We start from the raw sequence: 18,761 nt of genomic DNA on the forward strand, positions 1-18,761 counted from the left end.
AAAAAAAAAAAGTAAAACAAATGGAAAAAGCATTCATTTACATTTGCATTTAGTTTTGTAGTCGGAAAGTGGAGGTAAAAATGAGAGAGAGAAATAAACTTGGTTCAACACAGTTCAACACCGTGAGCCTGTGTGCATGCATGTCTGCATCTGTGTGGGCCTGTGTGTGCGCATGCGCATCTGCATCTGTATGGCCCTCTGTGTGTGCCCCTCTGCATCTGTGTGTGCGTGTGTGTGTGTGTGTGTGTGTGTGTGTGTGTGTGTGTGTGTGTGCATGTCTGCATCTTTGTGGGTCTGTGCGTGTGGGAGAAATTTATGGTTAACATGGGAAAAGCCATAAGATTTAGAAATGTGGAGAGTAGACTATGGAGGTAGCAGTTGTTCAGGCTCCTTATTGAAATTATGGCACTTGAAATGCTGAGTGCTGACAATCCAAAAAAAAAAGACCAAAAACACAGGAGAAGAGCAAATTTCAAAATTAAAAACCACCCCCTCACCTTAACTCTGGATCGGCATACCTTAGAGAGTAGGGAATATTCTGAGAAATGACATCTCAGACTTGGTATATGTAACTGTGATCTTTTGGCCATTCAGTCTCCATGTTTTGGGACGCTCTCTAGTGGGTCCTGATATATCCAAGCTGAACATCATGTTGAAGAGATAAAAGTTCTACCCATCCAGTTAAGGGACAGTACTGACATTAAACAGACTAATGCTTGGGCATAAATTTCAAAGTGAAATTCTCTTATGTACAGTATTTTCCAAAGCATATTCCCTGGTGTATTCACAGAGAGAGACAATTTTGGTTTTCTTTGTAAAGTGATATGTAGGTTTAAAAAAGACATGCCAGAGGAATGCATTTTTCAGAAGGAACAAACTTGTATAAAATATGGAATGTAAATCAAACTTTTGCATTTACAAATCCCAAAGATAGATTTTATAGAAGACATCAAGGGTTCCTTAATAAAGAGTAATGGAAGATGGTCCTTAAACTCTTTTCTCTCTCTCTCTCTCTCTTTTTTTTTTTTTTAAAACCTTGTGGCAATGAATTTGCCAACTTTGATTTTTCACCTAGAACAGTAAGTGATGTTTTACCCAGTAATAGTTTAGACTGTGGTAGACCATGCCTAACAGATCATAAGATTACACAAAGCTGTTAAAAAGGCAACCCTATTTCAATGGTCAAGATTGGAATTTACAGTTAAAGGTACAGCAGTAGCCTGACTTGTGCTGCACAGATTAGGCGGTTGCACTAATCCAGTAGTCATTCATAGGTGTGCTTATTCCATGTAGTGCTACATATAAATAAAAGTGAATTTGAATGACTGAATTGCTAAACTAGAAAGCTTGAACAACTACCCTACTGAGTGTCTTAACAACCCAAGGCTTGCCTTACACATAGGTAAACTAGGCAACCGCCTAGGGCATTGTGCTTGTAGGGGCATTTTTTTCTCCAATTATTTATTTATTTGTTTGAGCAATATTTCTTTGCTCTAAAAAATAAAGTACCCCTACTGAAAGAAAATGTCTGTGGCATGGTGAGTACTGTAGGTGAGGATGGTGGTGCTCCAGTCCTGTTAATTTGACATTAATGTCACTCCAAAGTTTAAGCTATCTACCTGAGGGCATTTATAAGCCTAGCCAGAGTGTGTCTGTTTTCACCGCCCCATTGATTAATTAACTGATCCTCTGTCAAGCAGAGCCAATGAAGTGATTCCAGGGCTGTATTTTCTGTTACCTATCCACTCGTCAAGGTTTCTCTTGAAAAGTGTTAGTGAAGGGCTCTGCCTAATGTAGTTTGGAATTTTGTTCCAAAGCATGGGGAATCTATCCCTCCAGCATGTTCTATTTATTGCTGTGGTGGGGTTTAGCTCACTAGAGAGTGTGGCTCGCAGTGACTTGGATTTCTTTAGGTGGAGCATGTCCATCAATTCTGAGTTGGACATGGCTTTGTAAGTCAGGCAGAGATCACCTCTGAATAAGCGATATGCCACTGAGTACAGCCGGAGTTTTTTCAGTCGGGCTGCATAGGACATATGTTTTAGGCCAGTAATCCTCTTGGTGAGGTACTTTTGTGGTCTTTCAGCTGTTGGAAGTGTCTTGTGAGGTGCATCCCAAATGGGGCATTGTCCTCTATGATGGGTCTAATGAGTGACGAGTAGAGGGGCACTATAACCTCTTTATTTCTAGATGCGAACCCTTTAGTAATTAGATGGGCCACATAGAAGGATTTCCTAACTACTTTGGCAATATGATTGTCAAAGGAGAGATTACTATCTACCTGGGTCCCCAGATCTCTTATTACCTCTTCTGTATTAAGGGGGCTGCCATCTATGTGGTAATTCATAGGTGTTTTGTTTTTTTCCAAATGGGATGACTATGCATTTTTTGGCATTTAGCTTGAGGCCATGACTTTGACACCAGGTGTCCATCTCAGTAAGGCCCCTTTGGAGGATGTCTGTGTCAGCCGGAGAGGCAATTATGGCTCCCAGTTTGCAATCATCGGCGAACTTGGTTAGCCATAGTCCTCCTGTGTTTGCCTGTACTTCTGAGAAGTATATGCCAAACCGTAGGGGTCCGAGGACCGAGCCTTGCAGGACACCACTTGTAACTGGTTTAGAGTCGGACCTGGAGCCCACTATTCTTACCGTGTGAGTTGTGTCTGTAAGCCAATTGGCAAACCATCTCTTGATTATAGGGGTTTATGTTCAGGCTGGTGAGTTTTTCTGTAATACCGGAGTGGGGAATGGTGTCGAAAGCCTTGGCGAGGTCAAGGTAGGCTGTGTGAACCACCTTTCCCTCGTCTATGGCCTTGGTGACTGTCACGAAGTCAACCAGGTTTAGTAGGCATGATCTGCCCTTAACAAAGCTGAACTGGGTCAGGTCAAGTGTTTGGAGGTTCCCGATGTCTTTGTTAATGAGTTCCATGATGATGCGCTCCATAGCCTTGCAGACCAGGCTAGTCAGGCTTATGGGGCGATAGTTACCAGGGTCAGTTGTGGCCCCTCCTTTGTGGAGAGGAATAACCGTTGCTGTGCGCTATTCTATGGACACGTAGCCTGTGGAGAGGTTGAGGTTGAACAGCGTGTTTAGGTGGGGGGTTAGTTCGTTCTGTAGTTCATGCAAGACGCAGCCTGGGACACCATCTGGTCCCATTGACACTGTGTTTTTGGCTTTTGAAAGGGCTGTTTGTTTCCCTTTTCAGCAGATTTAAAAAACAGCTGTTCATTTTTAGTCATATTTAATAATGCTGACCACTCTTCTCTAGTTAAATTGTAAACAATATTTTGTTTTTGATTTTAAAAACATATTTAATTCAGTTTCAGCAAAAAAAATCTACTGTTTTAGTCAGCAACAAAAAAAACTGGAACATAACTGCTGTGTGTTTTGACACAGCTAGTATCAAATAAGCTGTATGCATTGTGTTCATCAGCAGAAGCACAAGAAAAATAATTATCTTCCGTACTAGAATCACTGGCATTAATACATTCATTTTGTTTAGTACTATTTGCAGTATTAAACATGCATTTCAATTGTAATTTCCTAACCGGTCCATAATGTCTTTTTTCACTTCATATAGCTTAGGAACAACATTCGGAACAAACTTCAGACCACAGTTCAACACAGAAATTTCACTGCTTGAAAATGCATATTCGGACAAGTTGACAACATAGCCAACATTCTCACCACCTGGTTCGCTTGTAATAATTCTTTTGGGGGTGAGATTAGAATGCCCTTGGTTTGGAAACTGGTTCTCTCTCTCTGCCTCTTTCTGTTTGGTGGTACTTCAATTCTGCCATTCAGCCCATTCCGAAAAGTCTGACGAAATTCTACAGGGTTTTTGTGTCCTTGGCAATTCTGGATATTCATCCCCTTCATGTTGTTCATCTTCCCCCGTTGATGTATTATAAGTAGTACCAACAGAAGAATAGGAACGCCGTTCCTCACCTCGTTCACTTCCTTGAAACCTCACTTGACCTCTATTTACTTTCCGATTGATTCTTCCCCTCAAAGGCAGTATCATTGTCATAGTCCCGGTATCTCTGGCTAACTTTTTCTTTTTTCTCTGCAAGATTTCTTCCTCAAATGATTTTAATTTCAAATTAATGTCTATAAGCAGCTTGTCTACAGATTCAGAGCCAGAAGTACAGAATAACTTGCTGCACATGCTGCTAATTTCAGTTCGTAGCTCTGTTTGTTTCACCCTATCTCTCTCTTTACAAGGATAGAGATCCACTCTAATGTGCATTTATGTGCTGCTGCAACCCAGCACTTATAAAGCAACTTGTCATTTTCATTCTTTAAATCAAATGGTGTAGCAGGGTCTTTATAAGCTCTAAGACCTCTAGGAGTTATATCAAGTTCTAAGTACTTAGGCTATGAATATTTAAAAAAAAAAAAAAAAAAAAAAACAGCAGTTTCTTTTCTCATTAGTTGCTCAAGTTTATCACATATATTTTTAAATTCTGGATTCACAGCATTGTTATACCTTCTGACAATAGTTGAAAACAGATTAAATAGCCTGTGGTTCCTTTCAGCTTCCTATCTGTCCCACACAGTGGACTGGTTTTCTGTTATTCTGCTATTACTATTACCAGCAAGTCCGGATTGTAGTTGTTCGCGATTAGGTTTAGGAGGGTGTGTAACATAATTATCCAACAAATGCTGAGAAGTGTCCATAGTAGAATTTCTAAAAATCCTAGGCACATCCACATTGGGATCACTGGCCATAATCCCACAGCAGCAAAAACAGCAAAGCAAATACAACGAAGAACAAAGACCAGGAACCCAATGAATAAAATGTATTCCTTTCTCAAGTAAGGCTCCCAAATACTGAGTTGGATCTACCTTTGAATAAACGAATTATCATCCAAATGTTAATGGCACATCTTCAAATATAGGGCCTTGAGGAGGTCTGCATAGGACATTTTACTTACACCCTGTATTCTTTTAATGAGGAAACTCTGAATGTTCCATTTGTTGGATATGCCTAGTTAGGTACATACCAAAGGGGGCATTGTACTCAATGATAGGTCTGATGAATGCCGAATACAGTGGAGCAATGACTTCCTTGGACCTAGATGCCATACCTTTGTTTATAAATTGTGGAACATAGAATGATTTCCTCACTATTGTACAAAAGTGATGGTCAAAGGCTAGATTACTGACCGTGCATGTCCCTACATCCGTAACTACTGGGTCGACTCTAAGAGGTGTGTTGTCAATATGATAAGTTACCAGGGGTGGATGACTTCCCAAAGGATACTATTATGCATTTCTTGGTATTTAGTTTTAATCTATTTCTCTGATGCCAGTTGTCTGTGTAAACCGTTCTTGGAGAACTTTTGTGTCGGTGTGGGATTCAATGACCACAACTAATTTGCAATCATCTGCAAATTTAGTCCACCAGAGACCATTGACATTGCCCTTGACTTCAGAGGAGTAAATACCAAAAAGGAGTGGTCCAAAGACCGATCCCTGAGGGACTTGTGAGTGACCTCCTTTGTAGAGGTGGACTCCACAATTCTAACTTCCTGGGTCCTGTCTTTGAGACAATTGCCTGTCCATTGGGTGATGTATGGGTTTGTGCGTAACCTCTTAAGTTTGTCAACAATACCAAAGTTGGGTAGTTTGTCAAATGCCTTGGCCAGGTCAAGGTAGGCAGTGTGCACCATTTTGCCCTCATCCATTGCTTTGGTCACCTTCTCAAAGAAGTCCACCTGGTTGAGTAGGCAAGACTTGCCCTTGATGAAATCAAACTGAGTTCTGTCCAGTGTCTGGAGGTTTACTATATCATTATTGATCGTTTCTATGATAATTCTTTCCATGGCTTTGCATATAAGACAAGTGAGACTTCTATACAAGGCCATGAAAAGAATTATCACAGTACAAACATCTGAGTAATTGATGTGGCTGTATTGGATAGCTGTGGAGGTTTTCTGTGAAAAAAGTGACTTATTCCTACAGTTTGATTAACATTAAGCGGTCACTGATCTGGCATGGCAGGAGACAGTGTGACACAATGTAATGATTTCTGCAATTAGTGTAAATCTAGTTTGTCTTCTGACTACCAGCATTGTCACAAAGTAGTTCAGGAAGTAATGATCAGGGTATAAATTCTATATAGTGCCCTTTATGAGTTAAGTTCTGGATAAAGTTTATTTTCTTTCACACCACTGTAACTGACTAAATGCTCCTGCACTTCCTCTGGCTAAGCAGATTCATTACCCCGCTCTTGTCTTCTCTCATTTCCCCCTCACTCCTGCTCTTGATTTCTCTTACTCTTCCCCTCTTTCTTATTGCTCTCATCTGCATTACACAGCCATCCAACTTCAATAAAAAAAGAAAACTATTCTTGTTTATTAACTCACATTTTTTGACTTTTATGTTAAGTTGCTTTTTTATCTTTACTTATAATTATGTGTACATGATGATCTTTATTGTACTATGTATTGTTTTACTTGATAGAAACTTTATGTACTGTACCATGCATTATTACTTGAATCTTTTGTAACTGTACTTGGGAGTTTTTCTCCCTGGGTCACCGCTAAAAACGGGCTTTGTTTTTGCCCAGTCTGACACTACCTGGTTATCAAATGTAAATAAATAAATAACTGAAGAGCTTAATTTTGCCTCACAGATTATATTATCTGTCTCAACGACAGTTATGAAATTTGTAAATCTGTTTGTTTATTTGTCTCTTTATGGGGAAAAGTCCAATTGGGTGATGCCCATTTTCAACAGAGGCCCGGGGAGAGAAGCTCCATTTGCTAACATTGCATTATACTATGTTCCAGTCAAACACAGAGTAGATACATTTCTATTTACATTTATACACAAGCTAGTTAATCTACTATTGCTATCTCTTAGATTTGTGTATGTGCAAATTTGTGTGTGTGTGTGTGTGTGTGTGTGTGTGTGTGCACTTGCTGGTACGTGGGAGGATGGGCTTACATTTTATGGCCAATTTGTTTCACATTTCCATCTGATAAACGGCTATCTTTGATGGTCTTAGTAGGAAAAATATGTGCATGAAAGTAATAGTTCATTGGAACAGTGGCACATTGAATAGGGTTGCCATCTCTCAGGCCATGGCTCTGGTTGAGTTCTTGGCTATTGCTTCTTCTTTGTGAAGTTTGAATGCCATCCCTGTTCTGTTTATGTTTATCCGTGTACCGGTTTCTTCCAACCCCCAAGGACATGACATAGCTGTTCCTGCAGTTTGCCTGTAGGTAAGTGTGCAGTGTGTGTGTGAGTGTGTGTGTGAGCATCTTTGACAGACCTACTTGTTAGAGGCAGTGTCAGTATGTCTATGAAACATCTGTACATCATTTACCTGACTTGCTAGGGTCTGAGTGAAAAATCAGTGCATCTTTGGATTAAACCAGGCTTGATAAGTGTGTCTATGGGGATACACCGTATTGCTGGACACGTATTTTACTCTTCTAGGTAACTTTAAAAAAAAGTTAGCAATTCATTGTCTTTCTCAAGTTAAGCAAAAAAATGCTTTGCAGAACTCTCGGATCCTCTCAGGCTCTGGGAACCTGATGGCTTCCACACCCAAGGATGTATACACGGATTTTGATACAGGATTAATAGTGGCCTCTTCCCTGAACCTTGCGTAATCTAAAACTGGTCATGTTCAGAGGTGTGCACAGAAATTCATTGTAGCTTGTGATACGCAGGAAGCGGTGTGGCCACTATTTCTTTAACTTTCCTCACGTACCTCAGAGCTGCATACAGAAAGTCACTATAACTTGAAAGGGGCAATGTCCTGTTTAGGAGTAACATGATGGAGTCATATTGTGATTGTAATTTTTGTCCCTTTTGTCATAATCAGACATCAGATGCATGTACAGGTGAGTATCTTTTGGGTGAGGGGAATGCTGTCTTACATTTGTCTGACAGCAACAGGTTGAACTATATTACAGTATTTTATTTGATCTTTCAGTTTTGTTCCAGTCTGTTATCATAGTAGTATGCAGAAATTGGCCACCTTTTGGAGTTAAGTGAGAGGAGGCATGCAAGATAAATGTCTGAATACAGCCACTTAAAATATGACTGTGGCCATTCTGTGCTTTGACTTTCAACCCAGTATAACACCAGAGGGATACTCAGAAGGTGACTCTCTCTCTCTCTCTCTCTCTCTCTCTCTTTTTTTGGGGGGGGGGGGTGGCAGGTATTGTACCAAGATGTGATTTATGTATCCTCATAAACATTTGTCTGCTCAGTTTGTGAACTGTTTTGTCAGATGGAACTTACTTCTCCCTTGAAAGAAAATAATAAAATTAAATTTCTTTCCTTACAATTTTTTTAGTACATCTTGGATCAAAAGTTTGGGGCAAAAGCTCTAAAATGCACTTCAGCGCATTTATAATCCCATGGCTTAATTCAGTTGTTCCACAGTTATTGCAGTATAGTTTTTGTCTTAGGGCATATTGAAAAGATACAGGAAAAAGTGAAGAATGAAAAAATAACATGAGAATAGGTAGCAACAAGTAATCTTAATGTTGTGTGGAGGCCTCTGGAACTAGTGTCCTTCAGCTAAGGCTGTTTGTGTATTTGTCACCCCTCCCATTTCCTATTGGTCTGTTTTCTAGTCTGCAACCCCCCTGCAAATTCTTAGATCTGCCACTGTGATGAAAGTTATTTTTCTATTTATTTATCTGTTGTGTTTTTATTTTATTTTAAATTGAGATGGGAAAGTGGGATAAAATCGAGGACATGCTAGAGAGCTTGAGAAATGGAGAGGTCAGTGTTATTACTGCTTGTGAGAATGCTGCTAGTGATCAGCCAGAGCTGTGAGCTAGTGTTAATTACTGTGTGTGTTTTATTAGGCTGGCAGTGATTAGATATATTTTGACAGTCGTTATCTGGCTTTGTGTGGAGCAACATGATTGGATACTTTAACCTATGTGGCAACTTGTTTACTTGGACTGTGGAGCAAGTTATTACTGTTTTTACAATAATGTTAGCAGGGATCAACCAGATATTTTTGACAATATTTCTCTGGCTTTGTGATTTTGAGTAGAGATTGGAAGTTGTCCCCATTTCTGGATACAGGCTACATGAGCAACATACTAGTGGCAGCAAGAAAGAAAGAAGGTACACATCTTGCCTCTCCTTTTTCTGAAGCAAAAATGAGCTTGTGTGGTGGAATTTTGCAGTGTAGTTCCCTAAAATCTACAGATTTTTACCCTGCCTCGTTGATAATGTACTTATCTTTTTCCATCATTTTTGTTACATAATTTTTTGAACATGCGTTATGAGTAGTATCCCACGTTCATACTGGAAGTGGAAACAGTTGTGTACTATTTGGGATTCATATTTAATGCTAATTAAATCTCCAGATTTTTAGCTGTTTATGTTCCAATGGCCGTTGTTCCTGTTTTCAGTGTGTAATTTGACAGGCATGCTGTGGACATGAAATATTATCTAGCCATCAGACTTTGTGGCTGTAAGTACTTGGTGGGGGTTGTGGGTGGCTGGATGAAAGTAAATGACCCTCCTCATACTTGCTCAGTTTATATACTAGTGAGCGCTTGTGAGAATTGAGATGGGCTACTAAACTGGGCACCTGATATGAACAAACAGATTAGGCATAACAGCTGTGGACTCTATTCTGTGTAGGAAAATGACTAGTTGCCTGCTGCTGTTTATTATTTTTGCTTTGCAAGACTAATGGGATTATGTGAAAGAACATGCAGTATTTTAGTGTTTGGCAGCTGCTCTTTTGGAACAAAGATGAAATACATTACAAGGTCATCCTCTATCACAATTGGGTGTCAGAAATTTGTATAGAACAAGTGCCTATAACTGCTTGGTGGGGGTTGCCTAGATGAAAGTAACTTATCCTTTTTATTTGCTCAGTTTTGCAGTTACGTCTAAAAATAAAAAATAAGGAATAAATGCATCACAGAATACCTTGACGTTCAGAACTTCTGGGGGCTGTGGGCCCCCATACACCAAGGCTGTATAAGTGTATTTTGACTTGGGCTTAGTAATTGTCTCTGCCCTGAACCCCACTTAATCTAAATCCAGCCCTGCTCATAGGTGTACTTAGGTCAGTGTACTTGTGTGAGCAGCTGGGGTCAATGTCATATCTTTAGCATTCCTGCCAAACGTCAGAGGTCACATCTTGAATTGGGCTGGGGACAGTTTGGTCATTATTTCTCTATATTTCCTCACAAATGTCAAAGGGGATCATGGAAGATCACTGTAACTTGTTTAGGAACACTGTACTGTCTCTAGAAATAGAAGCTGGAATCATTATTGAAATCTCTTTTTTTTTCTTGCACATAAAATCTGATGCATATATAGGTGGCTGTCTTTTGGGGGAGAGCAAATAAGCATGCCGTTTATGTGTCTAACAGCAACTATGTTGTTTAATTTGTTCAGTTTTTGTCCCAGCCTTATATCAGAAGAGTCCAGAGAAGGTAGCTGTTTTTTAGGGATAAGGTATGAGGCACATACTCAAATAAATACTTCTGATATCATATTTACATAATTTACCATTTGTTAATCAGGAAAGTCTGACTAGGACAGAGCGTATTTTCAGCGGAGGCCCAGAGAGAAATGCTCCAGATGCATGTCTTTCAATGTGGGAGGAAACTGGAGTACCCTGAGGAAACCCATGCAAACGCAGGGAGGACAATGTGACTGTGGGCATTTTTGTCTTAATTTTCTTCCCAATTTAACACCAGAGGCAGGTACACAGAAAGACAGTACTTATATTGAGGTGAAGAGTATGGGGACAGGTACTATTCCCAGAAATGAGGTCTGCACTCCCCCAAGCATTTGTCTTCTCAGTTTATTCTGAACGGGTGTTTCATCAGCTTTGAGGATTAAAACTTGAATACAACTTTTTTTTTTTTGCAATGAAAAAGTAGTATTGAATTTCTTTTCCATATGCATGATTTTTGTTCAGGCCATTATTGGATGAAAATATTTGGGGAAGAAGCTCTAAAATGCTCCTGAGAGCATTTATAATCCCTTAGCTTCTGGGTGCCTAATAGCCCCCTCCCCCCCGACTCGCAACTTAATTTGGTTGTCACATGGTTGTCTTGGTCGGTTAGGACATGTTGGAAGGATGGGAAAAAAAAATTTAAGAGAAATACTGAATTTCTTTATTTAATCGTGCTTTTCATTCAGGCCACTGTTAGATAAAAAGCTTGTTTTACAAAACTCTAAAACTCATCTCAGCATCTGGAAATTTCATGGCTTCTAGGAATTTACGAGTCCCCAAATTCCTTGGTTAATACAGTTATTTCCCCTGCAGGTATTGGAGTAACCGTCCGTTAGGATGTGCTTAAAGGATGAAAAAAAAAAAACGAAGTCAAAAGGTTAAGATGAAATTTCTTTCTTTTATCATGGTTTTTGTCCATGCAATTACTGTTTGAAAGAGATGGTCTGAGGTGTATTTTAGAGGGTTTTAGACAATCTACGAACCCACCATGGCTTCTGAGGGCCTTATGGCCCCCCAGAACCCTGATTTAATGCATTTGTTCCCTCTACAGTTTAGTGCAGTCTTGCTTAGGTAGAACCTGTTGAACGAATGAGTAAATAATGGCTGGAAAAGAATGAAGAGCAAGCTAAACTGTGAGAAAAATGTAAACGTAATCTGAATAATGTGAATAGGCCAGGATAGGTTGGGCAGGGGGGTGCCATGGAGCCTTTTTGTCTAGGTCACCAATTCACCTAAGGCTGGCACTGTATCAGCCTGTGTGAATGGACAGAACATGTCTTTAACAGGCCACACACACAGTTGCACACTGCACAACTTGCAAACTGTGTATGTACCTCTGGAGCAGAATTAGAGCAGAGCTGCTATAGCATACTGTGTATGTACCTCTGGAGCAGAATTAGAGCAGAGCTGTTATAGATTGTGGCTTTTCCCTAATCTGCCTCTTTTGCCCCCCCCCACACACACACTATACACACACAATACACACAAACTCACACACACACAATACACACAAACTCACATCCACATGCATATACATGCATATCCAGTGCCTGCACTCTTTACATAGTCATCCTATCTGTAGAATTCACATGGCATTTCTGTAAATGGTCACTTACCACACAAAGATGGCATTCACAGACATGCACTCATAAAGAGCACAGTCTGACACTGTCCCTCTAACCCGCACATGCAAACAGCCATACACTTGTGCAGTCTGTCATACACTTGCAGTTCACTGTATGTCTTACCTGGACCAGTAGTCCTAGCAGTGTGTAGATGTCGGGCATCATCTTCCACCGATTTTTCTCCCACGTAAATGCATAGATGTATGCAGTGAAATTGATACACACTTGCTCATGTTGCACACCATTGTAAATGGAAATTGTCTGATGTGGAAATTTGTGATTTGCTGTGTTAAGTAATTTACCCTGTTAAGCACTGTGCTTTAGCTGCCCACATTTCAACAAATTCTGACCACTATTTTAAGTTTATCATAATAGACCATGTAACAAGGGCAAAGAGGGGGACCGATAGAATACTATCTAGATGTCAAAGAACTTGAATGGCACGTACAGACTAATGCTGCTACATACCCTGGACTAAATGAGAACTTATCAATCAGCCCAGTTCTTAGGCTTAAAGCCAACTTAGTGTTGTGACATTTAACCTTTGTATATATTTTTTTTCAGTTTCACAATAATTTTATGCCTGAGTACTTTTATAGTATTAAATACGTTAAATGTTTTGGTAAGTGGTCTTATCCATATCTGTTATTAATGCAATGTATTATAAATCTAAGATGAAGGCCAATGTTGCTTTAAGAAATTATTTTTTTAGGTTAATAATTAGTCCCTAATGAAGTGGGATAGTATTTAAGAGATGTGGTGTTTTAGCTTTGTTATTCTGATGAAGTCCTTAATTTTGGGATGGAAGCTCTTAATAAAGTACGTGGAGTGGATTCTGGGCCTCATTTTTCTTCTTTCTGTGTTTTTTCTCTCAGTTTGTATGTTTTTACTTTGTCAATTATTTTATTTAATTCTTTTGTGTCTTACAAAAATAGCATACTGTCCTGTTCTGTAATTAGGATTCTCAAGAGTATTGTTAGTTGTGAAAAGGTTGTCCTTTTTGATAGGTTTATGATCTCTTTTGCAGTACAAATCAATAATGTTATTTAAAAGAACTTTCTTTTTGTTTTTTCAATAGGAAACAAAAAAGTTTTTCAAACGTAGTGACCTAATAAAGAAGGAAGAAGACGACTATTACTCAAGATGTGGATATAAGGTATTTTTCTTATTGTTCCACTGGTTTGTGTGTTGCTTATGTCAGTTGTGTAGAAAAGGTCAAGCAGTACTGCAGATATTAATTCAGTTGTTCTTTGTTCAATTCACTTGCTTTGTACTGTAGCTGATAAATGAGAAGCCAACGGGAAAGGTATGAACATGGAACCAAAATAAGATCTTTTGTTTTGTGTGCAACAAGTTATGTCCTGTGCATGTCAGTTTTATTTGAGTTTTGGCACCTTTTCAGCATGAAATGTGTTGGATTGAAAGCTTTGAGACTCTTGTATGCATCTTTATTTTATGAACATTAAAAGTGTAAAATTCAGTTTTTGCCAAGCAAACTAATTTCTGGTTCAACAGTCATAATTGTATCTGTAAGTGCATTAGTGTTGATTTCAGCTCACAATACACACTGTATCTTTATGCTTTGCTGCGCTTACATCGAAGTAATTAAATGGTGCAGGTAGTCATGTTTGTAAAACAACAACAAAAGAAAATAAATATACATTAGTACTGAATATAGCTTACTGATACAAATCAAAAATGTATTCGCCGTTAGGAAATCGGAAATAACATTTGTCTGTCCTGCTGTTTGTAGTAGGTGTTTGCATGTTTGCCTCAACATTTTTTTCTTAAATTATTGGATCAGACTAGATGTTTTGTAAGAGACTGCATGGTTGACTGTATGAACTCTTTTCTGAACTTGACTAGAATGTATTAGTTTCAAAAGGGGCATATTGTCCAAACAGTCAGCCTGTTTAGTAACATCTGTATTGGTCCTTTATGTAGTACTCATTTGCTGCCTTGTTTAATTTGTCAGTGAGAGCAGTACACTTTCCTGCATTTTTTGCCATTTGTTTTACAAGGATGAGGTGATTCACCTGTAGATCCTTTGAGTGTTACTCAACTACTTGTATAGCAGGTTATTTTTGTCACATTAAGGATTGAAGTATTTTATGCCCTTTTCTTAACTCACTGGCAACCTAGATTTTGGAGAAGCTGAGAATAATGTTGGGCTTTGTTGGAAAGGATGATACGTGTCACTCTTCCTTTTTAAATGGATGAGAGAGTCTGAGAGAGACTAGGTAGCCATTTGAGCTGTTGTACATCTTGGTTGCTTTGCAGTGAAAAATGAGTGGAGGCTATAGGAATTATGAATGAGCTAGAATATTTGTGCCATGTGTGTTCTGTTATTTAGTAATATAAAAAGACAAATAGGGACACTGTCTCGCTTTTTAACATTGCTGCCAGAGACTTTTAATGTTGCAGTGACTAATATTTGTGGAGAAGAGTGAATTTGTCTGTCTGCCCATGGTGGCACTAATGTATTTGTGTTACTGTGGGCAGTGGAACGTCTTAGTTGGAGTGGTGTGGAAGAGGGAGAGAGAGAGTGGTACTGAGATAAATTATACATGCATTGTTTGTGCAGTGCTTGTCTGGGGGAAATGTGAAAAAGAACTACATATTGTGTACTATGGTGTATTTAACTGCCTACTTGCATAAGTACAAATTGCAAATAATATTTCATAGAATTCATACAGCACTGCATGTTTGACATGTTCTTCATATATCCAAACCAACCCAAACGTTGAAAATGTTGAAACACAGATGCCCAGTAGGAAGGTAGCTGGAATAAAGAAGCTGAACCACGACAAAGTAAAATCTTCTTTTTCAATACAAAATGGGTGAGCACTTTTGCAATGGTGACCATTGCTTCATCAGACAGTTCATTCAAACAGCAACAACACTTAAATACTTTAATTCATTACAAGAACAACCAATCCTGCCACTCAAAATTAATTCAGCACTCAGCAATCAATTAATTACTATGGTTGCGTTTTGTCCTTGGTTAATTGCTAAAGTCAGAAAAATTCTGTTTAAAAAACACATACACAAAGTGTAAAGAGAAGGACGTGTGAACAAATGTAAATAAAATAAAAAATCAATGAATAAATACATATGTTCATGTTCTCCCTTTTTTGTAACTACTTATGTGCATAGATATAACCATATATATATATATATATATATATATATATATATATATATACGTGTGTGTGTGTGTGTGTGTGTATATATATATATATATATATATATATATATATATATATATATATATATATATATATATATAAAAAGTATAAGAAGTACACACTCAGCTTAATGAATACATATGTTCTGCCTCATAAATGCACATGTTGTCCATCCAGTAAATACATCTACTTTTAATACATACATTTCAGCAAGTACTTGTCTTTAATAATATCTATAGTAAAAGCAGCTCAAGAAATACTGTCATATTCACCTAAAGCCCTGCATGTGTTTATGTAGTCTTATCATATTAAACAACATTTACTTAAATTATATTATTATTTTATTTTAACCTTCTGGATTTTAGCACTGGCTTCAGTGGAACACTATCGTTCAAACCCAAGCCTCTGTGCTCCTAAATGCAAAATCCATTTTACTTCCATATTTTCAGTAGTGTTGATTACGTCTCCCATCCTGTTAACATTCTGGATGTGTAAAACCTGAAACAAAAATATATGGTCATCACCCTTATCCAATGTATGCCTAGTCAAAGCACTATACAATTGCCCTTTTCTAGTGCAGTAAAGGTGATCCCTTATCCGTTCCGTAAGGTGACTGTTAGTTTAGCCAACATAGAAATGGAAACATGTTGTGCAGTGATCTACATACACTGCATTCTTAGTATTGCAGTCAATTACAGTGTGGAAGTAAAATCGATTTTTGCATTTAGGAGTACATAGAGGCTTGGGTTTGAGCTATAGTTTTCCATTGAAGGCAGTGCTAAAATCCAGAAGGTTAAAATAAAATAGTAATATTTAAGTAAATGTTGTTTAATATGAGAAGACTACATAAACACATGCAGGGCTTTAGGTCAATGTGACAGTATTTCTTGAGCTGCTTTTACTGTAGATATCATTAAAGACAAGTACTTGTTGAAATGTATGTATTAAAGTATATGTATTTACTAGGTGGACAACATGTACATTTATTAGGCAGAATATATGTATTCATTAAGCTGTTGAGTGTGTACTGCTTATACTTTTTATATATACTTATATATATATATATATATATATATATATATATATATATATATAGTTGTATCTATGCACATAAGTAGTTACAAAAAAGGGAGAACATGAGCATATGTATTTATTCATTGATTTTTTTTATTTTATTTACATTTGTTCATACGTCCTTGTCTTTACACTTTGTGTATGTGTTTTTTAAACATAATTTTTCTGACTTTAGCAATTGACCAAGGGCAAAACGCAACCATAGTAATTGATTGTTGTTCAGAATTAATTTTGAGTGGTAGGATTGGTTGCTCTTGTAATGAATTAAAGTATTTAAGTGTTGTTGCTGTTTGAATGAACTGTCTGATGAAGCGCTCACCATTTTGTATAAAAAAAGAAGATTTTACTTTGTCGTGGTTCAGCTTCTTTATTCCAGCTACCTTTCTACTCGGCACCTGTGTTTCAACATAGTTGCTCATATGTTTACTATTCCTTACGGTATTCTAATGGCAGTATTAACCTTTATAAGCAGAGGAAGTATGACTAATCTAAAGTAAAGTAGTTTCTTTAAACATTCTAACTGCTAACGGGTCACATGCCTGTTAATAGAATTTCATACTCCATATTTTCCCAAGTTATATAGTAATGCATTGGGTAGCGTACATTTATCTAAACCTGACTATGTTACCTATGCTCTCTTTGTACCCATTGTTAGCTGCAGTGGGGCTGTTCACTGCCCTGTAAGTAAGAAGTGTGTCATAACTTTACAGCTAACTTAAATTACATATAGGATGTAGTGTTATCATTCCCTGTTCTACAACCATGATGATGTTTTATTATAGTGTGGGTAACATTTTGTATAATTTCCTCTATTCTTTTTCTTCTTGGTGAATGCTAAAAGTCCCTAGTCCTCTAATTATAGCTATTGTTTCTACCCTTTATCACTGGTCATTTGGTGGCCTTTTGTTGTAATTTTGTTTTAGATTGTTTCTTAGTACTTTTTCTGTTAGAGGTCAAAATTAAACAGAATACCTAAGGATGAGGACATTGTGGTCTTTTCATTATGGCAAGATTTGATTTTTGCCCCGTTCCTGCAGGCTGTCAGACCTCCCAAACTGTACTTTAACCCTTTATCGTGTCCCATACTGGTCATCCTTGGTGTTGGACGGAGAGCCATCTTGAGGGTCTGACATCCTAGCAGCTGTAAGGCTAAGTGATCTCTTGCCAGAATTCTTTCAACGCCAATCCAATCCTCCATGCCCATGATTCCTTTGCTTTTCTCCACTCAGTCACCCCCCCCAGTCCCTCATACTTTGCACTCCCTAAGGATCACCAGTAGAAGGAGACTGCTGTTATGTGCTACCAATCAGTAAGTACTTCACACCCCGGTAGGAGCAGAAGAGGAGAGTATTAGTACAGTCCTATTTCCTCTAAAGCTGCCAGCGTGAGAAGTCCTGCATGACCAGAGGTGACTTATCTCTCTTACTAGCAGGGGAGGAGGCCACATTTTTACTGGGCTTCTGAGAAAGTATTTATGGTGCAAGTCCTAATAGAAGATATATACGACCTACATTACCACAAGAGCCACTATACTTTACACCCTGAGAGTGCACTGTGCAGCCTCAGAGACCAGCTCTAATGTGGCTTTGTCACAGAATGCATTGTTCTTTTGCCATTTCATGTGTCATTGTCGTTCCCCCCCCCAGAGATTGTGGCTTTGAAAAATCAAGTTTGCCGTCCTCACTTTCAGAATGGGCATGCCAGTCCTCTCTCTGCTGGTATCCAGCAGATGCCTGAGCTGCAAACTAAACTCAATTGGCTGCACTGTAGTCAAGGCTTTATCCATCTAGTGCCATGGAGCTGGCTGGCATTGTAAGACTGAGTCAGTTGCACTTATCAGTGGTCTTTATCTCCTTGACATTTGCTCAGTGGTGATGTTCTTCATGTTTCACTGTTGCAGTCATTACATTTGGGTTATCTGCTTGCAGGTAGTCCTCAGTCGACCTGATTAACAAAGTCTTGGGTCCTGCGTTGGTTGCTGTCCCTTCTTCCATGACGTCAGATCTTCAGGGGTATAAAACTTGCAGCTGACACCATTACATCAGTCTTTCTTGCCATGCGGTGCCCGAAGCAGAAGTAGTTCGCAAGTGCCGGTCGGCCAACTCCTGAAATTTCCGTTTTCGAGTTTTAGAACCAAAGTCTTCATCTAAAGCTAAGTACCCCATTGGGGAAACTTTTTCTTGCTCCTTACCGATGTCAGTAAAAGTTAATAATTGCATTACTTGTGAAAAGCAAATACCTCATAAAGATTTTCATTTGTACTGTATTCCTTGCCTAAGCCCTGACCACGACTTGCCTTGCTGTCGGTTTTGTGCTTTATTTAATCAACGTACAATCCGTCGTCTGTATATTTTTGCCTCCAAATATTTTGGTTCTCGGTTTAATTATCAAGAAATGTTGTCGATTAGC

At 38.5% G+C, this 18,761-nt stretch overlaps 1 protein-coding gene across 1 annotated transcript in view; it reads left to right on the plus strand.

Moving 5' to 3' along the window:
- Positions 1-18,761, plus strand: part of PRPF18 (pre-mRNA processing factor 18) — a gene marked incomplete in the record, with an annotated part of 376,763 nt that overhangs the window by 21,460 nt on the left and 336,542 nt on the right. Inside the window, 2 exon segments of the mRNA XM_044087940.1 lie at positions 13,169-13,246; positions 13,370-13,396. Coding sequence (XP_043943875.1) covers positions 13,169-13,246; positions 13,370-13,396 — 105 coding nt within the window.

The sequence above is a fragment of the Protopterus annectens genome, chromosome 11.part0 (genome assembly GCF_019279795.1).
Source record: "Protopterus annectens isolate FY-2018-M chromosome 11.part0, PAN1.0, whole genome shotgun sequence".
Taxonomy (NCBI): domain Eukaryota; kingdom Metazoa; phylum Chordata; order Ceratodontiformes; family Protopteridae; genus Protopterus; species Protopterus annectens.